Consider the following 27123-nt stretch of genomic DNA (forward strand, 5'->3'; position numbering starts at 1 on the left):
GTGGAGCACTATTTTCAAGAAACATAAACATGTTACTTAGAAAAACCAACCCATGGGTCCATTAGTTCTTTTTTTCCCTAGAGAAAGCAGAGATCTAATGGAAGAACAAATTGAAGAAAGCAACCCAGGTCAGTTGAGGAGACTAGAAGGGAGGCAAGGGGACAGCTGGGTATGAGTATGCTAAGAGTTATCAAGTGGACACAGGTCACTCAAATGGGAAAACAGATCAACAGGACAGGAGGAAGCCCTGAAGGTACAATCTGCCTTGTGCCCCTTCTGAGGAAGTTGTTAAACTGCTTATGTTTATGACTTGGGCATGTAAAGAAGACAGCTGGAGGAGGGACTCGGCTTTCTAACATACACAGCTTAAGAGTTCTAGAAATAGAACGTCCTTCTGCTGGGAAAGAGCTGGGTCTGCTCAGTGTAAGTGAATCTCTGAAAGCTAAGTCGTAAGAGTGCTTCTTCAACATTATGTGATCTTTTTAAGAAATGGTAAGAGGGCTGTGGGTGTGGCTCAAGTTATACAGCCCCCTGAGGCCCTGAGTTTAAACCCTCAATACTGCCAAAGAAAACAAACAACAAAAATAAACAGCAGAATGAATAGCTGATTTGAAACACACACTTTATTTGATGTTAACATCAAAGGGCCATTTTAAACAGCAAATTAATAACATTTTTCAGGTTAACTGTATAAATATATTATCTTACATCTTCCCCTACTATATACCTACAACTGTATTTAAACTTCTGCATTTCAAAGTACTTGCTACCTGTAAAGTGAAAGGTTTCAAACTGCTAGTTAAACATTTATTATTTTCGTAAAAAAAAAAAAATACACCTTTGGAAGATTTCCCTTCCTTGTGCTTATAACTTATCTGCAAACATCTCAAGTCAAGGTTTCTGGAAGCTGTCCTGGAAAAGATCACAGTAGACAAGGACTAAGCACAGACATAGGCAGCTCCATCTTATAAACAAAGTTCCGACCTTCCATCTTATTCCACTGGACTTCTTTGAAGGGTCCACAAAGGTGACTCCATTTGTTATCTTGTAAAACATCACTTTTTGGAAGATCTTTACACTGGTTACGAGGAAACTGAACCATAATTTTGCTGCCACTTTCAGGTCCATTACGAACTATGGAGGAAAAAACAAAATATCAATTAACTCATTTTGTAAACAAGGAAATTCCAAGGATAGCTGGGCGCTGGTGGCTTATACCTATAATCCTAGCTACTTAGGAGGTTGAGATTGGGAGGAGCACAGTTCAAGGCCGGCCCAGGCAAACAGGTCGAGAGAACTCCATCCCCAAAATAACTAGAGCAAAACAGACTGGACGTGTGGCTCAAGTAGCAGAGTGCCTGCTTTGCAAGTTCAAAGCCCTGAGTTCAAACCCCAGTACTACCATAAAGGAAAAAAAAAAAAAGGGAAATAAATCCCACTTCATTCTATTGAGTATAAAAATCTATCTGTTCAACAACTTAAACAATCTTGTTAAATGATGCTTTTTGGCGGGGAGCGGTGCTGGGGGTTGAACTCAGGGCCTCACTGTCAGCCTGGGCTGGCCCTGAGCCTCAGTCTTCCTGGTCTCTCTCTTCTGAATAGCAGAGAGAGCAGCTGAGAGTACAGGCTCGAGCCACCCAAAATACTAACTTTTAAAAACTAATTTATGCGCGCACACACACACGCACCAAGCTACTGTAAATATCTCTAAACTGTGTGCACTACAAAAATCATGTAAGATGAGCTGGGCACGGTGGTACGCATCTGTAATCTCAGTTACTCAGACAGAGACCGGAGGGATCGATATTTGAAGCCACCATGGACAAAAAGTTAGCAAGACCCCCACCTCAAAAAACAAGCCATGTGTAGTAGGACACACCTGTAATCCTAGCTATCCAAGAGACATAGGTAGGAGGACTATGGCCGGAGGCCATACAAACACACGATACCCTAACTGAAAAATACCTAACGCAAAAAAGGGTTGGTGTATGGCTCAAATGGTAGTGCTTGCCTAGCAAGCTCAAGGCCAAGTTCAAATCCTAGTACAACCATCTGAAAAAAAAAAAAAAAAAAGGGAGTCTCCTCAAAGTAGGTGTTTTATTAAGCACCTCCTCTTGGTTCTACCTCTGTGGTTCTGTCCATGTGTATAGCACCATATCCATTCAACACCTGAGACTGCAGGAATAACAATGCTGACTGTTTAGAGGATCTACCAAGGTCTAATGTGCTGCTAAGATAAGAATTTTTTTTTTTTTGTGATACTGGGGATCAAACCCATGACCCCATGCATGCTAGGCAAGTGCTGTACTCCTTAGCTACAGCCCAGCCCACAAGCTAAATGGTTTTAAGTACTAGAAAGAGAAGTAATAGTCTTTTGTTCTGAGTAACAGATATGATCAGATAAACATCACTGTAAAAAAAAAAAAAAAATCAACTCACCAGAGATAAATTACTTTTATGGATATTTAACTATTAAAGCAAAATGTTAAAGTCAAAATCCCAATGGTTCCTACTCATTCAGAGCTGCAGAAAGTACCTGAAATAGCATAGTCTCCACTCGGGGAGGCCACTGTTATGGCGGAGGCATTGCCAATGCTCTCTATGGGCCCAAGTCCCACATGATTGCTGAAGCTGAGTACCTGCCAGCCCATAACCTTGGCCAGCTGCTGCACTGCATGCACCTGATGCTGTGACATCTGTGAAAGGAAAAGGAAATATGACAGTCAGTACTTTTACTTGCAGTGACTTGACATCATCCTTGTAAGCTTCTGTTAAGGGTTTGCAGTGCCTAGACAGCAACCCTGTCTTATGTTTAGGAGCCCTCCTCTGTGTGACTACTACAAAGAGGGAGCAAGACCCCTCCTGCCATTGCAGGAGACTGAATTCCTGGTACTTGCTTTCCCTGTCCCCTGGCAGCTTGAGCACAGGCACATGACCTAAACTCCAAATGGAGTCTCCCACCCGGATCACTGAATGTGAAGCAACACTAAAAGTAGCAGGTATGCTAAATATCCTCCATTCGCTCTTCAAGTCTAGTCCCTACCCTACTCTCTGCCCTGGGAGGCGCAACTGTTAACAGCCTCTTAGGTTCTCTGGCTTCAAGTGGGGTTCAGGTAATGGCACCCACCCAAGTAATGGGGGCTATCCAACAGCTGCCAGCAAGACAGCAAGGAGGACAGTGAGTCAGGGTATTTTCTCCCTTGGCACCATCCCTGTGAGGTTATCTAGGCTGGCGGAATCTCTTGACAAAAGGCCGCTGGTCTTCTCAAGTGGCTTACTCTATGTGGCTCTCCTTTTGTGGTGTAACTTGTCCCTCCCGTTAACCTTGGGCTAGGGCTGATGACTACCGTTAATGGCTCTCCTACAACCACAACTTTGTAGCTGGACCCTCCCACACATGCTGCCTGTTTCTTCTTTAGACTCTGCCCCCAGCAGTGAGCGCAGCAGTGCCATTCCCCCAGCCTCCTTGGATTTCTATCCATTTGCAAATCTTGGTCTCTAGACTTTTCACTCATTCTACAAGCTATGCAGTAACAGGTCAACAGGTTTGCGTGTATGCTTAAGCATACATGGTCAAAGTCATTTAGTATCTAATCGGCTAAGAGCTACCATCCTTCACAAATACATTTTATTGACTTGGCACCAAAGACGCAAATCAGAACACAAGATTATTGCTTCTGGGATGGGGAATGTTTTTTTCTTTTATGTAAAAAACAGGATCTCACCCTAACATTTCAAAAATCCACCCTCTATCCTTTCTCCCATAATTCAGTATCTCACTAGACTAGCTGTGGTAACTTCAGGGAGAAGGCAGTAAAAATACTGTTCTTAGTTTACAAATAAGGAAAGAAAGGACCAGAAATGTATCTAGTGCCCCAAAGCAAGTTGCTTGTCAAGTGGGGACCAAACTCCAGTACTTTCTATACTGCTATTGTAAGATTACAACATTCAACTTATTACTATGGATAATGTTCATTATTATTTGGCATCTGATCTTCCTTTCTTTAGTTTTCTTGGGTTAATACTTCTCAACTCCTAGTCCTGGAGAGGCTGTAAGTCCTGGAAATCCTAAGAAACAAAAATTTGCTAGTCTCAGAACTGGTCCTTCATCTCAAACAAAAGTAGGTGAAGGGCTGGAAGTGTAGCTCAAGTGGTAAAACAACTCCCTAGCAAGCGTGAGGCCGAGTTCAATCCATAGTACCACTACCAAAAAAAAGAACAGGCTGAGGGAAGGAAGATAGAGAGCACAAGGTCAGTCTGGGCTTCACAGACCCTGTCTCAAAAAACCTACCAAATAAACAAAAATAAAGTGAGTGGAAACAAATCTACAGCAGTTCATTAACATTTTGAATTAACCAGCAGATTGCAAATGTCATTAGAAATTACATGAAATCCAGGCTGGAGGTGTGGCTGAAGGGCTAGAGTGCCCTCCTAGAAAGCGTGAGTCCCTAAGTTCAGCCCTTCAGTACAACCAAAGAATAAAAGGCAATAAAGGGTGTGTGTGTGGGGGGGGGGGTCCTCCTTTTATAATTGGCTACATTTTAATTACTTCTTAGCTTGTTCTTCAAGCAGTTATGAGAGAAAGAGATTAAGGATTTGTTTGCAACCACTACCTGAGACAAAAGAAAATCCTGTAGCTCGGGCTCCTGATGAGCTAGCGTAATCACTCTTCCGTCTCTGTGAGCGACTCGGACCTGCTCAACTCCAATGTTCAACTCCAATGTTCAACTGCAGCTGAATGGACCTTTACAGATACACACGCTAAAAATCAGGAACATTCAAAATTATCTTACACAATGCCACAAACATTCAATTATATTACCATGGAAAAAAATCAGTTTTAACAATCTACACTAACATTTACGGAGGAGTGGGGTGATCTTCCTAGGTTCCACTAAACAATCAGACCACACAGAGCACCAGTCTACTCAGTAGGCCAACAGCATATGCTCTTCTCTGGCAGTTCACAGCAGGACACGCAGCTGTCTACACAGCAGCACATACCTCCTTGTGACGAGATTCATACTGGGTATATATGGACCTGCCCTGACATCCCCCATTAGAGCTACAAGCTCTTGTAGTATCTCCATAGGCATGGTTTCCAAGGTCCCCATTAAGAGAAGCCCTATTTTAAAAGTCACACAATTCAGGAAGTCCAAAGGCACCTGTCATTATATAAAATTGTTCCCAAACTAGATGTATCTCATTAGTTTGGGACCATTTTTGCCAGAAGTAATTTAGCCTAGTAATATAGACAACATCTTCCCAGAGTTAACCAAAGGTCAAACTCTTACATAGACGTTGGCATGGTGACTCATGCCTGTAATCCTAGCTACTCTGGAAGCCGACTGGGAGGATCTCAGTTTGAAGTAAGTTTAGGCAAAAAGTTTAACAGACCCCCATCTCAACCAACAAAAACTAGGTGTGTCTGGACACCAGTGGCTCATGCCTGTAAGGGATTGGAAGGATCCTGGTTTGAGGCCAGCCCAGGGAATATAGAAGATTCTCCAAAATAACCACAGAAAAATGGAGTAGAGGGGTAGCTCAAGCAGTACAGCCTGCTTTGCAATCCCAGTACTGCAAAAAACCAAAACAAAACAAAAACCTCACACAGAAAGGGAAAAAGTTTTGCTAACTATAAAAAGTTTATCCTGAAATAATCAGCAAAGAAATCAGAATATGCACTCTATTAACTTGGCATAGGTCAAACAAAAAAGTCATAAAGTTTTTAAATACATACCATTCAGACCACAGTACTCTTCCAAACAACTTACAGCCAAGTGCCTGTGGCTCAAACCTGTAATTCTACCTTCTCAGGAGGCAGAGGTCAGGAGGATAGCAGTTCAAAGTTTGCCCAAGGCAAACAGTTTGGGACACCCTATCTTGTAAAAAAAAAAACTATCACAAAAAAAGAGGCTAGCAACGTGGCTCAAGCAGTGTCTGCTAGCAAGCAGATAGATCGATCAATCTGAGTCTAACATACATATATATCTAACAAATATATATGTTAGATACTAGAACCTCTTGTTTTTAACTTTATCTTACAGTACATATTTGGGAATAAAGCATTTTGGTTTTGTTTTTTGTTTATCCTGGTGGGATGGGAGTTTGAACTCAGGGCTTTGCACTTGCTAGGTAGGTGCTCCATCAGTTGACCCACGCCTCCAGCTCTAAAACTGTAAATTTTTGGGGGGTGGGGTGGAGAGTGTGGAACTGGGGTTTGAACTCAGGGCCTCATGCCTGCTAGGCAGGTGCTCTTACCATTTGAACCATCCCACCCTTTTATTGGGATGGGTTTTTTGGAAACACAGTGTATCTACTTGCCCAGGGCTAGCTTTCAACCTCGATCCTCCTGATCTGTTCGTCTCCTGAGTAGCTAGGATTATAGGCATGAGCCACTGGTGCTGGCTCTAAATTGTAATTTTGATAAATTAAAACTTACATTATTTTTTCAAAGTAAAACAAAGCTCAGAAGGCTTAAAGGAAAAGACACAGACTTAAGCAAATTAAAAAATAAATAAATTTAAACAAGCCAGTGCTGGTGGCTCATGACTGTAACCTTAGCTACTTGGGAGGATGAGACCGGGAGTGTCGTGTTTCGAGGTCAGCCCAGGTAGATAGGTATGACTCAAGAGGTAGAGTGCCTGCTTGAAGCCCTGAGTTCAAACTTGAGTTCTCCCCTCCCCCCCAAAAAAACAAGAAGAAAATTAAACAAGAGTGTGAAGGGACAGGAATTCTTATCACTCACTATTGATGAGGTATACTTATAGCAACCACTTTGAAGAACAACTTGAAAGTATTAGTCAAAAATTTAAATGTCCTCACTTTCAACCCAGCAGTTACATTTATTATAAGGACTTAATCCTACAGATATATTTGCAGGAGCTGGAGGTGTGGCTCAGAGTGCCTGCCTTGTGAGATCCTGAGTTTAAACCCCAGTACTGCCAGAAAAAAAAAAAAAAAAATATATATATATATACACGTATTATATATGTATACATATATAATACATACTTGTACGTATATACACACACACATATTTGAGCATACACAAGTTATTTTGCTGACATCCAACAAAAATCTCCACCTAGGGAAAATTAAAATTTTTTTTTTGTGGGACTGGAGTTTGAACTCAGGGCTTACCACCTGAGCTACACCTCCAGTCCATTTTGCTCTGGTTATTTTGGAGATGGGGGGGTCTCACAAAGTATTTGCCTGGGCTGGCTCGAACTGTGATCCTCCCCAACTCAGCTTCCCAGGTAGCTAGGTTTAGAGGCGTGAGCCAGCAGCATCCAGCTTAAAATAACAAAAACAACAAAACTCACTTGATACATATAATGGAACACATTATATGCATAAGAAAAGAATGAGGCAGATCCATATAAGGAATGTCAATTCACTAATTTGCTACTAAGTAAAAAGAAGCACACAAACTAGGAATGATGGTGCAGGCCTTTCATCCCAGCACTTGGGAGGTGGAGGCAGGAGGAGCATGAGTTCAAGACCACCCTACGCTATATAGTGAGACTATCTCATCAAGGTGGAGGAAAAAAAGAGTACAGATCGTAAATGACCGCTAATATGCAGAGTTTCTTTTTGGGATGATGGAGAAATTCTGAACTACTAGATAACTATGATGATTACACAACACAGGGAATTAAAATTTTTAATTTTTTTTAGAAAGCTGCACAAAAGAAGTAAGGTGCAGGTGGGATATACAAACTTGAGAATGCAAACACTTTCCTAGAATGATGTTCTGAAAATTGCTTTCAATTCTAAGTAGCCTCTAAAAGATGAGGATCTCTCGTGATCCCCTTTTCTTTTTTTGGTTGAGACAAATTCTTGCTATATTGCCCAGGCTAGCCTCAAACTCAAAACCTCTTGCCTCAGCCTCCTGAATGCTGGGATTACAGTCGTGCTCCACAACACTCAACTCTCTCTTCCTGATTCTGTCAAGGATCTATCATCAAATTTTCTTTACAGAATTCACATTGAATATTGTAACCAGAATCACAAGGTTGTTTTGGTCTTTGGATTGGACATAAACTACTGAATGCCAATAATTGTCTCCTTTCTTTTTTTTGCACTCATTCTCTCAACATTTTTTATTATGGAAAAATTTAAACACAACCAGAAGTGGACTGTAGTATAATCATAACCTCTGATCCCATTACCCAGTCTTAAAAGGTAGAAACGCATTCCAAATTTGTTTCCCTATATTCAACACCCATTCTTTCCATCACATCCCAAAACCACCCAATTATTTTATTTCTTTAGATAGAGGAGAAAATTATGGTTCAGTTTCATTCCATCTTTTTTCATGTAAGTTTCAAAACTGATTAATTTCCTTTACATTGTATATTCTTTTATCTTGTATGAGCTTATGCTTACCATTTTTCACTAAAAAATAGTGAATTAAAACTGCCCCATTAAAAAGTAGTATTATAGGGGTGGTGGAGTGGCAAAAGTGGTAAAGCCCCTGCCTAGCAAACACAAGGCCCTGAGTTCACTCCTGAGTACTGCAAAGAAACAAACAAACAAAAAAAACAAAGACAAAAACAAAAAGTAATATAAATGCATTTTCTGTTCCTACTTTAAAGGTCAGTGATTTTGTGTCTCACCATGTTTTGTTCACCATAACTAGTTAGGTCTGTCTGAAATAAAACCTGCCCCTTGAAAAATAAATAAAAAGTACTCACAGACCCTGACAAATGTTTCCTCGAGGCTTTCGCAGACTAACTTGGGAAAGAGCCTCAGCTGTGCCTTATCAGTTGTTAAATTTCAAAGAGGTTCAAATGGAGACCCAAAACATGTGTTTGTGGCTCCTAGACAACTGTATTAACTTATGAATTGTGAATGTAAAATCAAGCAGACAGCATGTCAAAGAATGCTGGGACAAAAATCATTTTGCCACTTCACAGACACACAACTATCAACTGGTTTAAAAGGCATAATCATGAACTGGATTAGACCCAGGATCAATGCCAGGCCAAGAAAGAACTTCAAATCCTGGGCCGTTCTAGGCACAACACGCAGAGTACAGGCTCTAGTATAAATGGCTGTCCTGTCTCAAGTGCACTAGGCATGTCATAGCCTAGAGGCAATAACTGAAGCAGTGTGGCCTGTGTCTAAGGAGATGGGGCCACTAGAGCTGAAAGGCTGGGTTCACTTTTTCTGTAGCTCAAATGTGTGACATTTACCTAACAGATATTATTTTAGACATTCTTACTTTACATTCTTACAAACATGACAGTTGATATTATTACTGAAATGCTATTGCACCCTAGCAAACAAAAAACAAAAGTTTAATAGAATCCTTTAGCAAACACCAGTGCCTAACAAGCAACTTAACATCCTGAACACACGACTTTTATCTTGACACTTACTTGCATATTTGCTCATAACCTTGTGAGGTGATCAATACTTTCACACTAGACTCATAAACATCATTGATATTTGACCAATGGGCCTGTATCGGAGGATCCTCAATGCAGCTTGCTAAGCTGTCAATGGTTGCAGCAGTTCTTTAAAAGAAAAGTTAAAGTTCTTAAAAAGTCACCATATAAAATGAAAGGATTTAAACTGATTATATGAAAACATGGAAATCAAATGACTACTTTTTGAAAATACCACCATTTGAAAAGCAAAGCCCCCCCCTTACCCCTCCTTGTTGAGGTTTGAACTCATGGCCTTCTACTTGTTAGGCAGGTCATCTACCACTGAGCCATACCCCCAGCCTGAAAAGCAAAGATTTTAAACAAAGGTAGAGGTAGTTCTGAGAACCTCTGCACACTGCACTGATGTGCTGGTCTTAGCTTCATCTCACAACTCGTATCAATCACACATTCGTGATTATCACAATTCATGACAGGCTTATGCTCTTTCAACTCCATTTGTTTTGTCCCATTCAGGAAAGCTTATCAGGCCACAAGTAAGAAAGATACTTCTCAGGCCCTAACTAATCTGAAACAAATCATTCGCAAGTGTCAATACTTGATCCCTGGTAACAAATGACATAGGAGACACCTGTACTTAGATTATTATAATAGAATTAAAATCAAATTCAAGAGAAGCTAGAGACCTTAAGCACAATCAAAATCTTACACACCAAGAAAGAAAAATATGATAAATAAAAATGAGAAATAACATTAAGTGTTCATTATATACCAAATATTATAATTAAGTGCTTTCATTAATTGTATTGCTTAATCTTACAACTCTATATGCTGGGTAGGAACTATTTTCTCCATTTTTCAAAAGAGAAAAAAGGTTAGCATTGTTAAGCAATTTGCCAAGGAGTCAACTGCAAAGCAAGTACTCTTTCCTTTGTACTCTTTCCTTTGTACCTTAGACACACTGCTTAGATCCAAAACATAAATTATGTAAATTGATCAAACTACTGGATGCCCTTACTTTCTAATTGTCTAACTTTAGCAATTTATTGGAAAGACAAACAGCTTAGAGAAAATGGGAAGAAATGACAACAGCTATGGTGGAAAGGGACTTTCACATAAACAACGAGGATTTGCTCTTTTCCCCTGCTGCTCCAGTAGTGGTAATTTCTAATCTACTCTTAACTTTCCCTTTCCATAGTTTGCTTCCCTGACAGTGAATCAAAATTCCTACAACAGACAGACACGGATGCAAGAATGTTCTGCTCCGCATCTATCAACAAACTGGGCATAAAAAAATACCTAGTGACAGAGAATTTGGAAAGAAATTACAGAATACTCACTTAAGAGTATATGACTCAGCTATTAAAGTATCTTTGAATGCTGGGCATTGGTGGCTCATGCCTGTAATCCTAGCTAGCAAGGAGGATCGAGGTTCAAAGCCAGACTGGACAAAAAGTTCTCCAAACCCTATCTCAAAAAACACCATCATGGGAAAAAAAAAAAGGGCTGCTGGAGTGGCTCAAGGTATAGGCCCTGAGTTCAATCCCCAGATCACAAAAAAAAAAAAAAAAAAGTATCTTTAAGAACTTGGTGAAAGAAGAAAAATTTGCAATACAGTATTAGGAGAAGGTAGGATATAAAATTTTATGAACCTAGATTTAGTAAAATAAAAAAAGTCTAGTTTCCTAATGCACATGTCTAGTCACTTGTCTGCAAAATTTTAGTGCAGTGTTAGAAACACTACATTAAGTTATATTGGCCATGCATCTAACCCTTCCCCATACATGTCAGGACCTTGCCTATCTTCAGAAACTCTTACACTACAGCCACCTTCTTCCTGGGGGGAAAAAAGGTTAAAGCTCCAAAAATTAATTACATGAAGCAATATAGGAAAAAGGACCTCAATTTCACAGAAAAAGTTGCTTTCTTCATCCTTACCTGATCCTTAGAAAAATATGCTTTGCTTATTTAATTATTTTTTTCCAGAAGTCCTTCACTAAAGAATTAATTTCATTTTTATCAAAAGCTTGAGGACCCGAAAGTCTCATTCTCTTGTGGCCAAAAGTTGCACTTGCTGGGTGAGGCATCATGATGGAACTCAAGGTCTGTTTATGAAACTGACAAAAACAGCCATTTGAAATGACCAATACCCACGAAGTAAATACAACACAGTATTTAATCAAAGCAGGGCTCACACCTTGGAAACACTGAAAGCAATAGGCTTGAACTACACATGAAAGCAATTGTGGCAGAGAAGATACATGCTAGCATCTACCAGATCATGCACAATACAAGTCTGTAAAGAGAAGGGCCCCTTCGAGATTATAATTTTTTATTTGTATTTATTTATTTATTTATTTATTTATTTATTTATTGTGGGACTGGGGTTTAAACTCTGGGTTTCGCATTTGCAAAGCAGGTGCTGTACCACTCGAGCCACAGCTCCAGTCCATTTCGGTGTGGTTACTTTGGAGATGGTGTATCTCAAACTATTTGCCTGGGTTGGCCTGGCCTGAAACGGAGATCCTCTGGATCTTAACCTCCCAAGTAGCTAGGATTACAGATGTACCAACTGAGCTATAATTTTTATTTAAAATATAAAACAACTGTACTTCACTTAGTCTCGTCGAGAAAATATATGCCATCAGTAGATATTTATTCCACTATGTCTTAGACTCAGAGATCCCCACATTTGGCTGCTTATGAGCAACCTGAGGAGATTTTTAAAAACAACAGCTTTCACACCGTCACAATCAACTGCACCAGATCTTGGGGCAGGGTAGGGAGGCTAGAATACATACTTCTGTGAAGTATCTCAGGAGCTCCCTTTGAAATGAGTCTGTACTGTGAACTAGCACTTTGGAAACATAGCTGTAGATGACTTCCATTTCCAGTCACAGACCACAGCATAACTTTTTCCATCTCTCTCTGCCCCGTCCCCATCAGAATTGGCCTTCCCTCTGCACCCTTCAGTATGTATTTTCTATAGTCCTACTATAAAACTCATTGTAGCTATGTGCCAGTGGCCCATGCCTATAATCCTAGCTACTCAGGAGGCAGAGATCAGTGGGATTGTGGTTCAAAGCCAGCCTGGGCAAATAGTTCACAAAACCCTATCTCAAAAAACTCATCACAAAAAAAAGGGCTGTTGGAGTGGCTCAAGGTGTAGGCCCCGAGTTTAAAACCCAGTACCACAAACAAAACAAAACAAAACAAAAAACCTCGTTGTATAAATATTCCTACCACTATGCTTGCAAACAAGGACTTTATTCTGATTATTTCAGAACCTCCAGCACACAGAAGGATCCTCCTCATCAGGTAGTGAATGCTGTTGCTATGTGCATAACTGAAACTCAGCGGAGGGGAGGTTTGTACATATTCACTGCCCTGGATGTGCTCACCACAATGCAAAGAAAACATTTATTTTATTACCTCTCTAATCAGTAGGTGCAAATTATGCTCCAGAACATAGAGATGATCTTCTGGACTTTGCTTCTCAATAGCAGATTTCTGGGACTTCTTATCATTTGAGGAATGGCACAAAGAAATAGGTAACTGCAAACCTATTTATAAAAAGGACAGATGCAAATAACCTACAATGTGGACAGGTACAAATTATCTTCATGAAGTATCATCACAGCCCATTCTCAAAATGTCTTCCCTCATAAGGTACAATAACAACGCATCCTCAAAAATTACACATTCTAAACTTGAAGATCAGCCCTCACCAAAATGACCACTCATGAATATAACAGACTCCTGTGCATTTTAACAATTCAAATTCTGTTGAACAATTGAATTGTTCATGTCAATTCTATATAATATGGTTGCTGACTTTGAGCTGTGGCTAAAGACTGGTGAACAAGCTATATATTTTTTCTTCCTGCCTTTAAAATTAAAAAAAAAATTTAAACCAAGGTTTTTTTATTGTTCTTTAACACAGAATTAGTATCTGATTCTTATCCAGTAGAAAACAGATACTCTTCTCTGCTCCAATGAGAACTGAGATGGAATTTTTCATTTCTATAACCTATTCCCTTGGTAAGGCACAGTGTTAAAAATTTAAGTCTTAATATACAGTTATAAGAATTTATATTAAAAGAGTAAGTGCAAAGTTAATGAAAAAATGATTTCTAGAATAAGTCTAATTGTATTTGAATAAAAATCTAGCTTCTACAAATGTAGGAATATTATGAGTAAATTTCTTAAACTGACATTTTCTTTAGTCAAAGCAGTATCGGTGAAAAACCTCACTTGGAAACAACTGATGCTAACAGTAGCCATGTGAGTACAATTTTTATTACATGCTTTTAAAATCCAAGAGTTACACTCCTTAGGACACTCAATAAAACTGGCACTGTGTTATGTGCTTTCCTGGCCGCCATAATGGACAGCACACTTTTGTGTTATCAGTCTCCTCTTTGCTGTTATTATTCTCCCAACACACCCAAGTAGCTATCTTGTTCCCCAAAATACAAAGTACCATTTAAGTCTCAAAAAAGGCTGGCTGTTCTTACTTGGAAAGGGCTGAGAGATAATCTGGTTTTTCACTACAATGTGAGGAATCTGTGATTTAATTTGAACAGCTTCCCGAGAGAGCTGCGCAAAAATTTCTTTACACAAGAGAACATTCTGTGCTGCCTCTAATTTTGCCTGCCAATGTGGGGAACCTGAAAGACAAGAGATATGGGTATATTTCAACTCTCTGACCATACTACCTATGTATTAACTAGCCTCAATGATGACCTGAATATATAAGTTCAGAAAATGCTAACCCCTAGTACAACGTATTTTTCGCCAAAAATAAAAATCCCACTTCCTTTAACCAGAGAATACCAGTAAATAAATTCAATCTAAAAAATAAAAAAGACTGAGTGCTGGTGACTCACGCCTGTAATCCTACCTACTCAGGAGGCCGAGATCAGAATGATCGTGGTTTGAAGCAGCCCAAGGAAATAGTCTGAGAGACCCTATCTCAAAAACACCCATTATACAAAGGGCTGGTAGAGTGGCTGAAGGTGTAGGTCCTGAATTCAAGCCCCAGGACCAAAAAAAAAGTATAGCTATTCATTGATTTACAAATTATAAAAAGTATATTTCCAGAGCTGGGCATGGTGGCACATGCTTGTAATCCCAGCATTTGGAAGGCTTAGGTTGGAGGACTGCAAGTTCAAGGCTAACCTGGGCTACATAGTAAGACCCTGTCTAAAAAAAAGCCAGGCACCAGTAACACACGCCTGTAATCCTAGCTGCTTAGGGGAGGCTGAGATCAGAAAGATCATGGTTCAAGGCCAGCCCCTCCCACCCCCCCCCAAAAAAACAGTTCTATACTGTCATACTCCAAAGCATCTATTTCCCCTTGCTATATTTATGTTTGGTTTATGTAAGTTAAGTCAAGAAGTTAGAGAGTTGAACATAACCACACCTGGTTTGGATTTGGGCAAAGATCGCTTGAAGAGATTAACTGTGCCAAGATCACCAATGTCTGGAGCCTGTTTTTGAATGGACACCTGTAGAACAATAAGAACAGAGAAAAAATGTTAGCAAATTAGCTTCAGGGTATTAAGACATTACTTGAGTCTGAAAATCTCGACTGAGGGAAAATAATCTATTCTGAGGCTGAGGAGTGTGACCCATACTCCCAAAACTTTTCAGGCTCTATAAGGGATCAAGCTGAGAGGACCTGACAGGATGCTGTGTGCCCTGCTGAGACCCAGCCTAGTGCATCATCCCTCCAAACCTCAAAACAAAGCTGCCCTGCTGAAGTTCCGGCCCTTGTTGATGGCTCTGGGGCACAGGCCCTGTGAGTTAGCCGAAATGGTTAGCAATGCCAGACAGGATTAGTTACAGTCCTGCTTCTACTGCTAATGCCTATAAAACAACCTCCCCCAAACACAGTCACTTAAGAATTCTTTAGGTTTCATATTCAAAAGTAGCCAAGAAACTAAGTGACTAAGATCATCCCAAAAAACCTCTGATAATAAGCAAAACTAGAGTGAGGGGGAATACTCACAACTCTAGTGTAGGTGGAGTGAGCCTAACATTATGTGCAGGTTGGACTGCAGTGATTGTGAACTGAAATTAAGCAACATGTGTGCAACATGTTCGGGGAGACTACGGGAAACATGCATAGACTAGAACCTAAAGCGTTTCTCAGAGTAGACTTCTTGAAAGTCGCTGCCTTGGGCCTACACTTGGAAGCACAAATAAAGTTTTAACAAAAAAGAAAAAGAAAAAGAAAACAAAAAAAAAAAAAAGAGCCGGCACAGGTGGCTCACGTCTGTAATCCCATTTACTCAGGAGGCAGAGATCAGGAGGATCACAGGTAGAAGCCAGCACAGGCAAACAGTTTGTGGGAACCTATCTTGAAAAAACCATCACAAAAAATGGCTGGCAGAATGGCTCAAAGTGTAGGCCCTGAGTTCAAGCCCCAGTACTGCAAAAAAAAAGAAATTACTTTAAAAATACTCTTTTTTTGTGGGGTGGGGAGGTGGGAGGAGCAGTACTGGGGCTTGAACTTAAGGCCTCATGCTTGCTAGGCAGGTGCTTTATGCTTGAGCCACTTCACCAGCCATTTTGTTTTGGGTATTTTCAAGATAGGGTCTCACAAACTATTTGCCTGGGCTGGCTTTGAACAGAGAGCCTCCTGATCTCTGCTAGGATTCCAGGTGTGAGCCTCCAGAGCCCAGCTTTGACAAAATACTTTGATCAATACCTTGATATATGCAAAACCCTCTCAATCACTAGGAATTTGGACATCAAGGGGACAGTAACCTTCAGGTATCTTCTTATCCAGATCAATATCTGTGTTCTTTATTACTTCAAATGTAGCATGATGGGGAAAAAGAGATCCTAACAGAGTAAAGATAGGAAAATGAACAGAAAGCACATTAAGTCAACATACATACTAAACATGTAATACTTCATATCCACATCACTGAACCATAAACCAAGCTCCCCCTAAAAATGTGGGTTTTTTGGTGGGAAAAGAGAAGGAATGGTGAGCAAAGGGAAGAAAGGAAGCAGGGAAAAGATATTATTTATCTTAAAAAAAAAAAAAAAGCAGCTAGGTAGCTCACTTCTGTAATCCTAATTACTTGGGAGGCTAAGATCAGGAAGATTATGGTTTGAGGCCAATCAGGACAAGTAGTTGGCTAGATCTCATCTCCAAAATCCCCAGAACAAAATGAACTGGAGGTGTGGCTCAAGCAGTAGAGCACCTGCTTTACAAGCGCAAAGCCCAGAGTTCAAACTTCACTCCCATCAAAAAAATAAAAATTGAACAATACTCCTGGGCTAGGGTACGGCTGTGTGGAAGAGCACTAGCATGCTAGAGGCCCTGGATTTGATCCCCAAAACCACAAAAGCAAAGCAAAACAAACAGGTCTTAGAGTAAGGGTATCATTATAATGTGAACTCCATAGGCCACACAAATTGTGTATTCCAGTGGGGTTTTACTTTAAAAATAAGTGTGCTTCTAAATTTCTCAAATTTAAGCCTCAGGGACAATATACTTCCGGAGCTCAACCTCTGTAATCTGGTTGCAGTTGAAGTATTCTGAATCCAGCAACAGAAAGACAAAAGAACACTGCACACAGGATCCTTTTCCAGCCAATTCCCATATTCTTATGGGATGTATTTTTGTGCAGTTAAATTATATGAGTGGATGATTAAGTGCAACTCCTGTCTTATAACAAGGGAAGATATTCTAGATCTTCTTGCCATTAAAAACAATGTAATTCAATCTTTTCATAATCATAAATGATCATCCCAAAGAGAAATTAAGTATCTGCACATAATTATTTGTGAGAAAGAACTTGCAATGTCTAAAACCATAAAGTACTACTTCTACAGACCATGTAAAAAATGGATTTATCAGCTTTGTAGTGGGATTTTTTTTACCTTCAGAGGTCAAAATTCTCAAATTTGCATCAGTGAAGTATTTAGGTCTTCTAGTATTTAACTTAATCACCTTGACTTACCTTCCTTTATTTTTTTGCAGTACTGGAGTTTAAACTCAGGGTCTATATCTTCTTGAGCCACTCCACCAGCCCTTTTTTGTGATGGGTTTTTTCGAGATAGGGTCTCTTGAACTATTTGCCCAGGCTGGCTTTGAACCACGATCCTCCTGATCTCTGCCTCCTGAGTAGCTCACTCAGAATGATGGTCTCCAGTTCCACCCATTTATTTGCGAATGATAAGATTTCAATCTTCTTCATGGCTGAGTAAAATTTCATTGTGTAGAAGTACCACATTTTCTTAATCCATTTGTCAGTAGTGGGGCATCTTGGTTGTTTCCATAACTTGGCTATTGTCAATAGTGCTGTAGTAAACATGGTATGCAGGTGCCTCTGGAGTAATCTATGGTGCGTTCCTTTGGGTGTATCCCCAGGAGTGGGACTGCTGGATCATATGGCAGATCTATGTTCAGTTTTTTAAGAAGTCTCCAAATTTTTTCCCAGAGTGGTTGCACTAGCTTGCATTCCCACCAACAGTGTATGAGGGTTCCTTTTTCCCTGCATCCTCGCCAACACCTGTTGTCAGTGGTGTTTTTGATGATGGCTATTCTAACAGGAGTGAGGTGGAATCTTAGCATGGTTTTAATGTGCATTTCCTTTTATCAGCCCTTCCTTTAATTTTAATTTTAGGATAACGATGGCTTGCACTAGCACATGAATCCATTGGGTTTTATTTTTCCTTTGGTGGTACTGAGGTTTGAACTCAGGGCCTCATGCTTGTTAGGTAGGCACTCTACAACCTGAGCCACCCCACCAGCCCTGTTATAGTGCTGGGTTATTTTCAAGATAGGATCTCTTGAACTATTTGCCTGGGCTGGCTTCTAACCCCGATCTTGCTGATCTCTGCCTCCCAAGTAGCTAGGATTACAGGTGTGAGCCATGTGATTCCTTTTAAGACCTCATTCTAATATTGTTTTCTCAAGTACCCCAACCAGGACTCCTTGCCTCATCTCTCAGCATTCAAAGTTTTTACCCCATTGACCTGTGAACCTTATATACAACATCTTCAAATCGTCTGTTTAATGAGCCTAACAGGTTTTCAAATTGAAGCTAGGTTATTTATTATAGGGCTATGAGAAGAACGGTTTTGGCTGAAGTGTAAAGAAATTAAATTTTCGAAATTTTAACATGTAGCTGACAAGCAATGTATTATTGAAGGATGTGTAACATCACAGTCAACCCTATATATGTACACAAAAAGAACAGTTTTTAACAATTATCCATACCTGCACTTCTGTAGCTCAGATCACCAAGAATTTTATCTCCAATTTTTCTAGGCTTCCAGTGTTGCCTTAATCTCAAGAGCTCAGAGTTGAAGTCTCTTTGTAGCTTGTTTTCTTGGTTTTCCGTAACTGACTTAGTCAGTCTTTCTGCTCCCTTCAATAGGATTTGTGCTGCTCCAGCAAGTGACTTCTTTTTAGATATCAGCTGCAACGTCTGAGGATTCTATCAAAAATAATCTATCAAGTTTTCTATCCAAAACTGCAGTTCTGTATTATTTTCAGATGACTTTAAAATTACACATTTTCTCAATAACAAGACACCTTTTCAAGAGAAAATTTAGAAATTAAGGAAAAGCAAAGAGGGACAATGAACTGCTTTATATCTCCTGGCACTCCAAAAAAAAATTTTTTTTTTTTTTTTTTTTTGTGGTACTGGGGTTTGAACTTAGGGCTTCGCACTTGCTAGGCAGGTACTCTACCACTTGAGCCACTCTGCCACCTTACAATGTTTTTTAAAATAATAATAAAAAATAACCTGAACGTATTTTTTAGTCAACTAACATAAAGACCTCTGTTAAACCAAAAGTACCACAATGGACTAGAAATACCCCTTCTTGTATACTGCTATCTCAACTGCTACCCACATATATACCCTTCTATGGTACTCATACACTAAAGTCTATAATCCCTGCTGGAATGTAACTTAGGTGACAGCAGAAACCATTATACAGACACTGACACTACAACAATGCTTGAAATACCTGATTTAATGAATGAGTTCAGTGAGAATGAATATAAAATTATATTACTACAACCTATCAAAGTACTTTTGGTGGTACTTGAGTTTGAACCCAGGGCCTCCATGTGCCTGCTAGGAGGTGTTCTACCTCTTGAGGCAAAGGGCTTTTGGAATTATTACACAGAATTAATATTAAATGTACTTCACTTCTGAAAACTGAGCTCAGTAAATCTATCTATCTATTTATCTATCTATATATATATCCACAATCATAACCAATTTGTGTATTTTATTACCTGGATATACTTCCAAAAGTACAAGTTTAATAAAAGAAAGTTTTCTGGTTGTATAACAGTCAAAATTCACATTAGACAATCTAACTCAAATTTCTTGAAGACGTTACGCTCCTAGAGACTGTTTACACGGAGTGAAAAAAGCAATGTGCCACGAGTAAGATGTGCGAGTTCTAGTCTTGGTTCCCAAACTACAAGCTTGACTGAAACCTGACATACTACAAATCCTCTAGACCTTACTTTTCTCTCTTTAAAATGAAGGAAGTATATACTAAATGAGCAATTATATTTAATTAATTTTATTTGCACATGGGTTCTAACAATCATTACCTCCTCTCCATGACACACTCTTACCACACTCCTGATGCCTGTTTTCCTAAGGACTTTCCTAGCAGTCTCCTTGGTTTCTGACGCTTCATTCACTAATCCATCATTCTGCTACCTCTCTTTCATCTTCAAATGTTCAAATACCGAATATAGTCTTTATCTAATACCAACAATTCATATGCTTCATAATTTGGCCTTAGTTTTCTAACCAATCTCTTAAACAAAAGGAAGGGGAAAGAACTGACATTTAAGGCTACACAACTAGTGAGGGTAGAGGCAGAACTGAGTCTGTTTAAGTCTAAAGCCATTCTATTATCACATTTTGTGTGAAATATATCACAGACTAAAGACCCAGGCGGTAAGAATTTCCTAAGATTTGGGAAATTTTAAAGCATTACATTAACAAATCTCAACACCTCCAAGAGTCACACAAACATAAGAAGAAAAAAAAAATACAGATACAGATACAAAGCAGTTTTATGCTTTTGCTTTGGACCAGAAAGTCCAAATCTTCATCTGGACAATAGGCATACAACCAAAAAATGGTTCAGGGACTTAATAAAAAGTTTCAATTAAAGCCTACAAATACCTGTTTTGGAGGAAGTGCATCCTGAGAGACAGGATCGAGAGTCATAAACTTTTTATCCCTAACAATACTGAGAACATCATAATGAACACACATTTCTGTCAGGGCACTTCTCATATTGTTCTTCACTGAGTCCCAAGGCCATAAGGAAGGTTGAAACTTCACCAATCTTGAAAAGAGAAAAAAAAGAACAAGAAATACAGAAGTATAAGTTACATTGAATAGAAGACAGAAAAGCTCATTTGGAAGGCTTACAGTACTAAAAGGAGAAATAATGTTCTTTCAGACTGTCTGCCTTTTATCCTATTCCCTCCAACCTTTCTTGAATCTTTGTTAAGACTTAATACAGCATTCTTGATATGACAAATGTCTCAATTCCAGAAGTTAACTCTCTCAATACAATATTACAGCTAGACACTTTTAAATTTATGCAAACCTTTTAATGTCCTGCTTACTTCCAGCTTTTAGAACTTGAATTCAAGTAATGACAGAGAATTGAAACAGAAAAGTTTGAAGCCAAAGCTGGCCTGTACTGCCAGCCCTGGTATTAGCTACACTAGCATACTTACACTTCCTTGCAAGTGTCTTTTATTTGATACATGCTCACTGTTTAGTGTTCAGATGACAAACTATTTGAGTAAAAAGTGAAAGTTTTCCTTTGTTCTCATCCTTGATTCTCTTCTGAGATAACCACTAGCAATAGCTGGAGTGCATCCTTTCAAAGGCTTTCCTATACATTTACATACATATATTCCCATTTTTCTGTTACTTGCTTCCCCCGCCCCCCCAACCACACACTTAATAAGATCTAGAGACACTTCCACATCAGCACATATTCATGGGTCTACTTCCTTGTATAATATTCTGGAACATGGATGTACAATAACTTTAACCATTCCTATTCAACAGACATGGAGTGCTTCCAACAATGCTGATAGTGTAAGCATCTCAAACACACACTTGTGTAAATGTACAAGTTTTTTTGTAGGCTAAATATTTAGGTGTGATATTAGTGGACCAAAAGAGATGCACATTTAAAATTCCGGCACATATTAAACTTCTAAACTGCCTTCCAAGAAAAGCTCTACCAAGTCACATTCCCAACACAGGATATTAACAATATTTTTAGTTTTTTAATTTCTGTCAATTTTATACATGACAATCTTTTCCCTCTTCTTTTTGAGACAGCTTCTCACTATTAAGCCTAGATTGGCGTAGACCTGTGATCCTTCTGCCTCAGCTTCCCAAGCGCTGGAGTTACAGGCTGGGATTACAAGCAAGTACCACCACACTCAATATTGAAATGGGCATCTTTAAATTCCCACTTACACTGGGTCTGTTGCATAACTAAATCAAGAATTGTGATTTAAAAAAAAAAAAAACAGTTTGACAATGACAATAAGAATACAAAACCCACTCATGCTGCTTCTGCAACTTCCTACTATGTAGCCTCCTCCCTTCCAGTTTTGTTTTTTCCTGTAACTCATTTACTGCAAAGCATCCAGTGTGATCTTATAAACAAGCAAATCACCGTGTCTAGTTAAAATCCTCTAAAAGTTTTAGGCTGTTCTTCTGATAGAAGCCAAATGCTTATCCTGATCTACTAGGGTCTACAAGATTCGACCTCTCCCTATCTTAGACTTTTTTTTTTTTTGGTGGCACTGGGGCTTAAACTCTGGGCCTCAGGCTTGAGAGGCAGGTGCTCCACCACTTGAGCCACGCCCCCAGCCTACCTTAAACTTGATCTCACATTCCAGTCGCCACAGACCTCTTTTTTGCGGGGCGGGGGGCGGCACTGGGATTTGAACTCAGGGCTTCACGCTTGCTGGCAGGCGCTCGACCACTTGAGCCACTCCACCCAGCCTGACACAGAACCTCTTAATGGCAGGTGCTCCTATCCATCCTGCACGCTGCAGAGAAGCAAAGTAAATGCCGAGGTCACACAGCCGCTGAGCTCTCAACCACTAAGTGTGCCACACTACAGGCGCTCCGTTTAAAATAGTGTCAGACACGTTACCGGTGACAGTGACTCAAACGATGCCACTCAGAGACCCGCAGGACAGGAGCATCAGGAGTTAGGCCGTGTCCTGAAAGTCCCGCTGCAATGGAGACGCGACGGGGCGGCTTCCAAGCGCACATCTTTGCTGCACGGCCGAGCAGCTACCTTCCTACCTTCCTCGTCGTCCTGGTCCGCGCTGGACCCGGCGCCCGCCCAGTCCTGCGCGTCGCCCTCGGCCCCCGCCGCCTCCTCCTCCTCCTCGGAGCCCGAACCCTGGCTGAAGTCGATCCGCTGGGCCAGGCGCGCCAGGTTCTGGGACATGGACAGCGGCTGCAGGTAGGTCTCAGTGCCATCCAGGCCCACTTCCTGCACGTGCTTCTCGCAGGCCGACTCGATGCTGATCCGCACAGCGCGGACCCCCGACATGCTGCCTGCGGCGGAGGCCCCCAGCGGAAGCCCTCAACGCTGGAAAACCAAACCCCGCTCTCCGTGCGGAAACAAAGCCCAAGGCGCAGCGCGTTCCCAGAAGGCACTGCGAGGTTCCCGCCCCGCAAATCTCTCGGAACAAAACTGGGCAGGCGCGGGAGCTCCGGCTGGGAGCGCTTCCGGTGCATCCGACTGCTGGTCCGGAAAGCTTCTGGCCTGTGAGAGGCTGGCAGACTGCTGAAGGGTGGGCCCGATCCGGTTGTGGGTTGTGGAGACACGCGTGCTGGTGTCGGTCTGCGATGTACCTGTTACTTGTTTGAGGGTCCGGGAAGAGGAAATGAGTGGGGCGCCGGTTCTGGGCAATGAGAATGCCGCGGAGAGGACTGAGGTTTGCGGGCTCACACCTACAGTGGAAACGTGTCTGAGTTACAAAGAGTTACAAGTTAAGGCGCAGTTTTAAGTGCTTAAATCTACAGCGCTTAAAATTACACTGCGTACTTCAGTTCATTATCTAGTTTGCCGTTAGTTGTAAACTCCGCGACAGCGAATGTCTCCAACAAACCAAAGATTCTGGCATGTAACGTGTAATTAATAATATTTATTTCATTTCCTAGTGAGATTAAGTTATATTTACAGTATTAAGAAGCAATGATGTAACTTCAGTCCCTGAGTCCACAAGAAGATATTTCATTAGTAATGATTCTACAGGGAAACATGGGTTTTTTTTTAATTGCAAAACTGCTTAATTTAAGGAATTATGCATATCAGTTATGAACCTTTGCCAAGTCTTGTTCTGATCAGCTGCTTTCAGATGTTTCAGAATATGAGGTTGACTTGGAGTCATTCCCTACTGACAGAAAGAGAGGGCAGATTTTCAGGAGAAAAACGAAATACACTAATTCATCTCAACTGTGCTGACTCACACTGGGTAGATTGCGGGTCAGGTCTATGAGATTAGGCTGGTTGGTTCTAAGGTATGTCTACAGGTCATTCAGATGATTCTACCTCACACATTTTTAATGAAGCTATAGATATGCTAGGATTTAGGCACGCCATTTTATTATTTGCTTATTCCCTCCTGTTTATGCTATTTTCCCTCTATCCTGACTTCTTTGGGATTATTTTAATATTTTCTACTATTCCATTTAAATTTATTATTTCTTGAGCTGGGGGTGTGGCTCAAGTGGTACAGCATCTGCCTAACAAGCACAAGCATAGGCCCTGAGTTCAAATCCCAATATTGCAAAGAAATAAATAATAAATTTATTTCTTTTTGGCCATTTCTCTGTGTATAGTTTCTTTTTTTTTTTTTTTTAGTGGTACTGGGGTTTGAACTTCACCTTAAGCCACTCCATAAAACCTATTTTTGTGAAGAGTTTCTTGAGATAGTGTCTTATGAACTATTTGTCTGGGCTGTCTTGGAACCGCAATCCTTCTGGTCTCTGCCTCCTGAGTAGCTAGGATTATAGGTGTGTGCCACCAGTGCCTGAATCTCTGTATACAGTTTTTAAAAATCCTTTCTCTTTCAAACAGCAGCTTTAGGGCTTACAACATGCATACTTAACTTTTCATAGCTTACTAAGAATTAATATTTTACCATTTTAATAGGAATGTGGAAACCTCATTACTCTATATGTCCTTTGCCCTCTTCCTTGTGTTATACTGTCTTGCATATTACATATGCACATCAAAAAACTCCTCAGATGATGTCATGAGTTTTGCTTTCAACTAACATATTTTAAAGAACTTGGGAGAAGAGTCTACTATATTTACCTAGGCATTTATCATTTCTGTGTCTGTTCCTTTACTCTGGATGTTCCAAAATTCCTTTTGGTATTACTTCTCAGATGATATAAATAACACACACACACACACACACACACACACACACACACGAATGGGGGAGGGGCGGTTCTGGCAGATTTATTTTACTTTTTTGTTTACTCACTCATTTCCTGAATCAGCTCTACAGGCCACCTTTTTTTTTTTTTTTTTTTTTTAGTGCTGGAGCTTGAATTCAGGGCCTTCACCTTGAGCCACTCCACCAGCCCTATTTTTGTGAAGGGTTTTTCAAGGTAGGGTCTTGGGAACTATTTGCCCAGGCTGGCTTTAAACCACGAGCCTCCTGATCTCTGCTTCCTGGGTAGCTAGGATTACAGGCGTGAGCCACTGGCGCCCAGCTATAGGCCCTTTCAATTCCATGTTCTGACTGTGGGGTCCTAGATGAAATTTTCTTGTTATTTTTGCTTTAAAGCCATCCAATATGAAATTTAAAGCCATCATCCAGATTTAAGTCGACATACCAGCTATGAAGGTGGCATTAAAAATCTCTATTCCAAGGAAACGTATCTTTCATATGTAAATATATGTTCCTACCTATACCTCACATATGTGTTATTTATAAAAAGGTCACTATCTTAGGGGTAATTAACTTAATTGTTCATGTGTAGTTGCTGAAGGACACCTTTTTATCTGTAAGTGACTCAACAGGACAGAGTGTCCTTCCTTCTTTTTCTCTGTGACTCTTTTCAGACTACACAGAAAGCAGAGGGATAGGTGAGGCATCCTTTTTTCCTCCGTCAAATGGGGAGAACTCTTAGCCACAATCTCTTTGGCAGTGAAAAATTTGGAAATTAATATTTTCTTTGTTTCAGAATTCAAGAAGGTATTTTCTAGTTAGAACATACTAACTAGAAACTCTTAACTAGTTAAGAGTTAAGAGTTTCTTAACTAAGGCTCAAACCCAAAGGTTAGAAGCCCTTTAAAGGACCAAAGTACTCACAATTATAAAAATGTGTTCCACTACACTGCCAAGTAGGGGTGTTCAGCACTAAAGAAAAAGAGAAGTCCTAAAATTATTTTGAGACTAACTTGCTGCTCTATTTAAATAATTAAAATTATTTTAATATTCTTTAAATATACACACATTGTCTTTTTAGAATAAATATTTTGAAGTTAATCTACATATAATAAAAGGCATTTATAATAAGTGTGGGCTATGATACATTGTGACAAATAAATCCATCTGTACAATGACCACTAAAATCAACATGTAGGACAGTTTCATCACTCCAAAGTTCATGTGTCTTTTCAATCAATCGCATCTCCTGTCCAGGACTCCAGCAAACACTTTCCAACCTTCTGACAGTGTTCAGTGAGTGTCTGGCTTCTTTTGTTCAGCATTTACCACATTGTTAAGTTTTTATTGTGGATTCACATTCCATGGCATGAATGTACCACACTTGGATGCACTTTTGGTTTGTTTGCAGGTCTTGACTTTTGTGAATAAAACTGACATAAGTGTCATTCATAAAAAAGTCTTTGTGTGAATGTTTTCACTTTTGAGTAAAGATCCGAGTGGGATTGCTGAGACATATGGTAAATGTGTTTTATAAGGAATGCCGATCTTTCTCCCCGCCTCACAACAAATGTATTACACTGCCATGGAGGTACAAGTGTTCCATTTGTCCCACCTGGTAACTAGCCATCAGCATTGGCAGTCTTTAATCCATCGAGCTCTTCCAGTACAAAACTGGGTATCTCCATGCAGAAAAAACTGAACCCATTTTTTACTCCTTATTTCCTAGTTGTGAAAATCAACTAAATGGGATCATATGATCTTATCAATATTACTTATTAGTTCTATAAGCCCCTTTTGTATATGTCTTAGGATTTTCATAACTTCTGTGAGTAAAGACAAATGCAAAAGTATTCTAATATCTGAAAATCCAATTAATTTAATACATAATTGCAACAGAATAAAAAACTCATGATCATCTCAACTGATATAGAAAAAAATCCTCTAAATTTGTTTTTCATAGTGTGAATTAATTCTTCATAGTATTTTTCATTAGTAGAGTCGGTAGTAATAGCCTCTCATTTTTGAGTGCAGTAATTTCATTTCGTTTTTCCTTTTTGTTTGGTGAGTCTAGGAATTTCATTAATCAGTCAAAAAAGAACTCTAGCTTTTTCATCTTATTCTCTACTGTTTTTTGGTTCTCTGTTTTATTAATCTCTGATGTAATTTTTATTATAGCTTTTTTTCTGCTAACTTTAGGCTTAATTTGCTTTTTTTCTATAGCATCTTTGGGTCAAAGGTTTAGTCTTTGAGTTGAGA

General features: G+C 39.8%; 1 protein-coding gene across 1 annotated transcript; it reads right to left on the reverse strand.

Annotated features, from left to right (window-relative positions):
* Positions 1–613: 613 nt before the first annotated feature.
* LOC141417452 (mediator of RNA polymerase II transcription subunit 17-like) lies at positions 614–23115 on the reverse strand. Its single transcript, XM_074056141.1, is given in 13 exon segments — positions 614–1134; positions 2537–2696; positions 4614–4715; positions 5798–5809; positions 9383–9524; positions 11334–11512; positions 12828–12958; positions 13913–14065; positions 14821–14905; positions 16111–16247; positions 18640–18859; positions 20585–20750; positions 22732–23115. Coding segments are annotated over 13 exon segments (1974 nt in total). The 5' UTR covers positions 23007–23115; the 3' UTR covers positions 614–922.
* Between the last annotated feature and the right edge of the window lie 4008 nt (positions 23116–27123).

Source organism: Castor canadensis, chromosome 15 (genome assembly GCF_047511655.1).
Source record: "Castor canadensis chromosome 15, mCasCan1.hap1v2, whole genome shotgun sequence".
Lineage (NCBI taxonomy): Eukaryota > Metazoa > Chordata > Mammalia > Rodentia > Castoridae > Castor > Castor canadensis.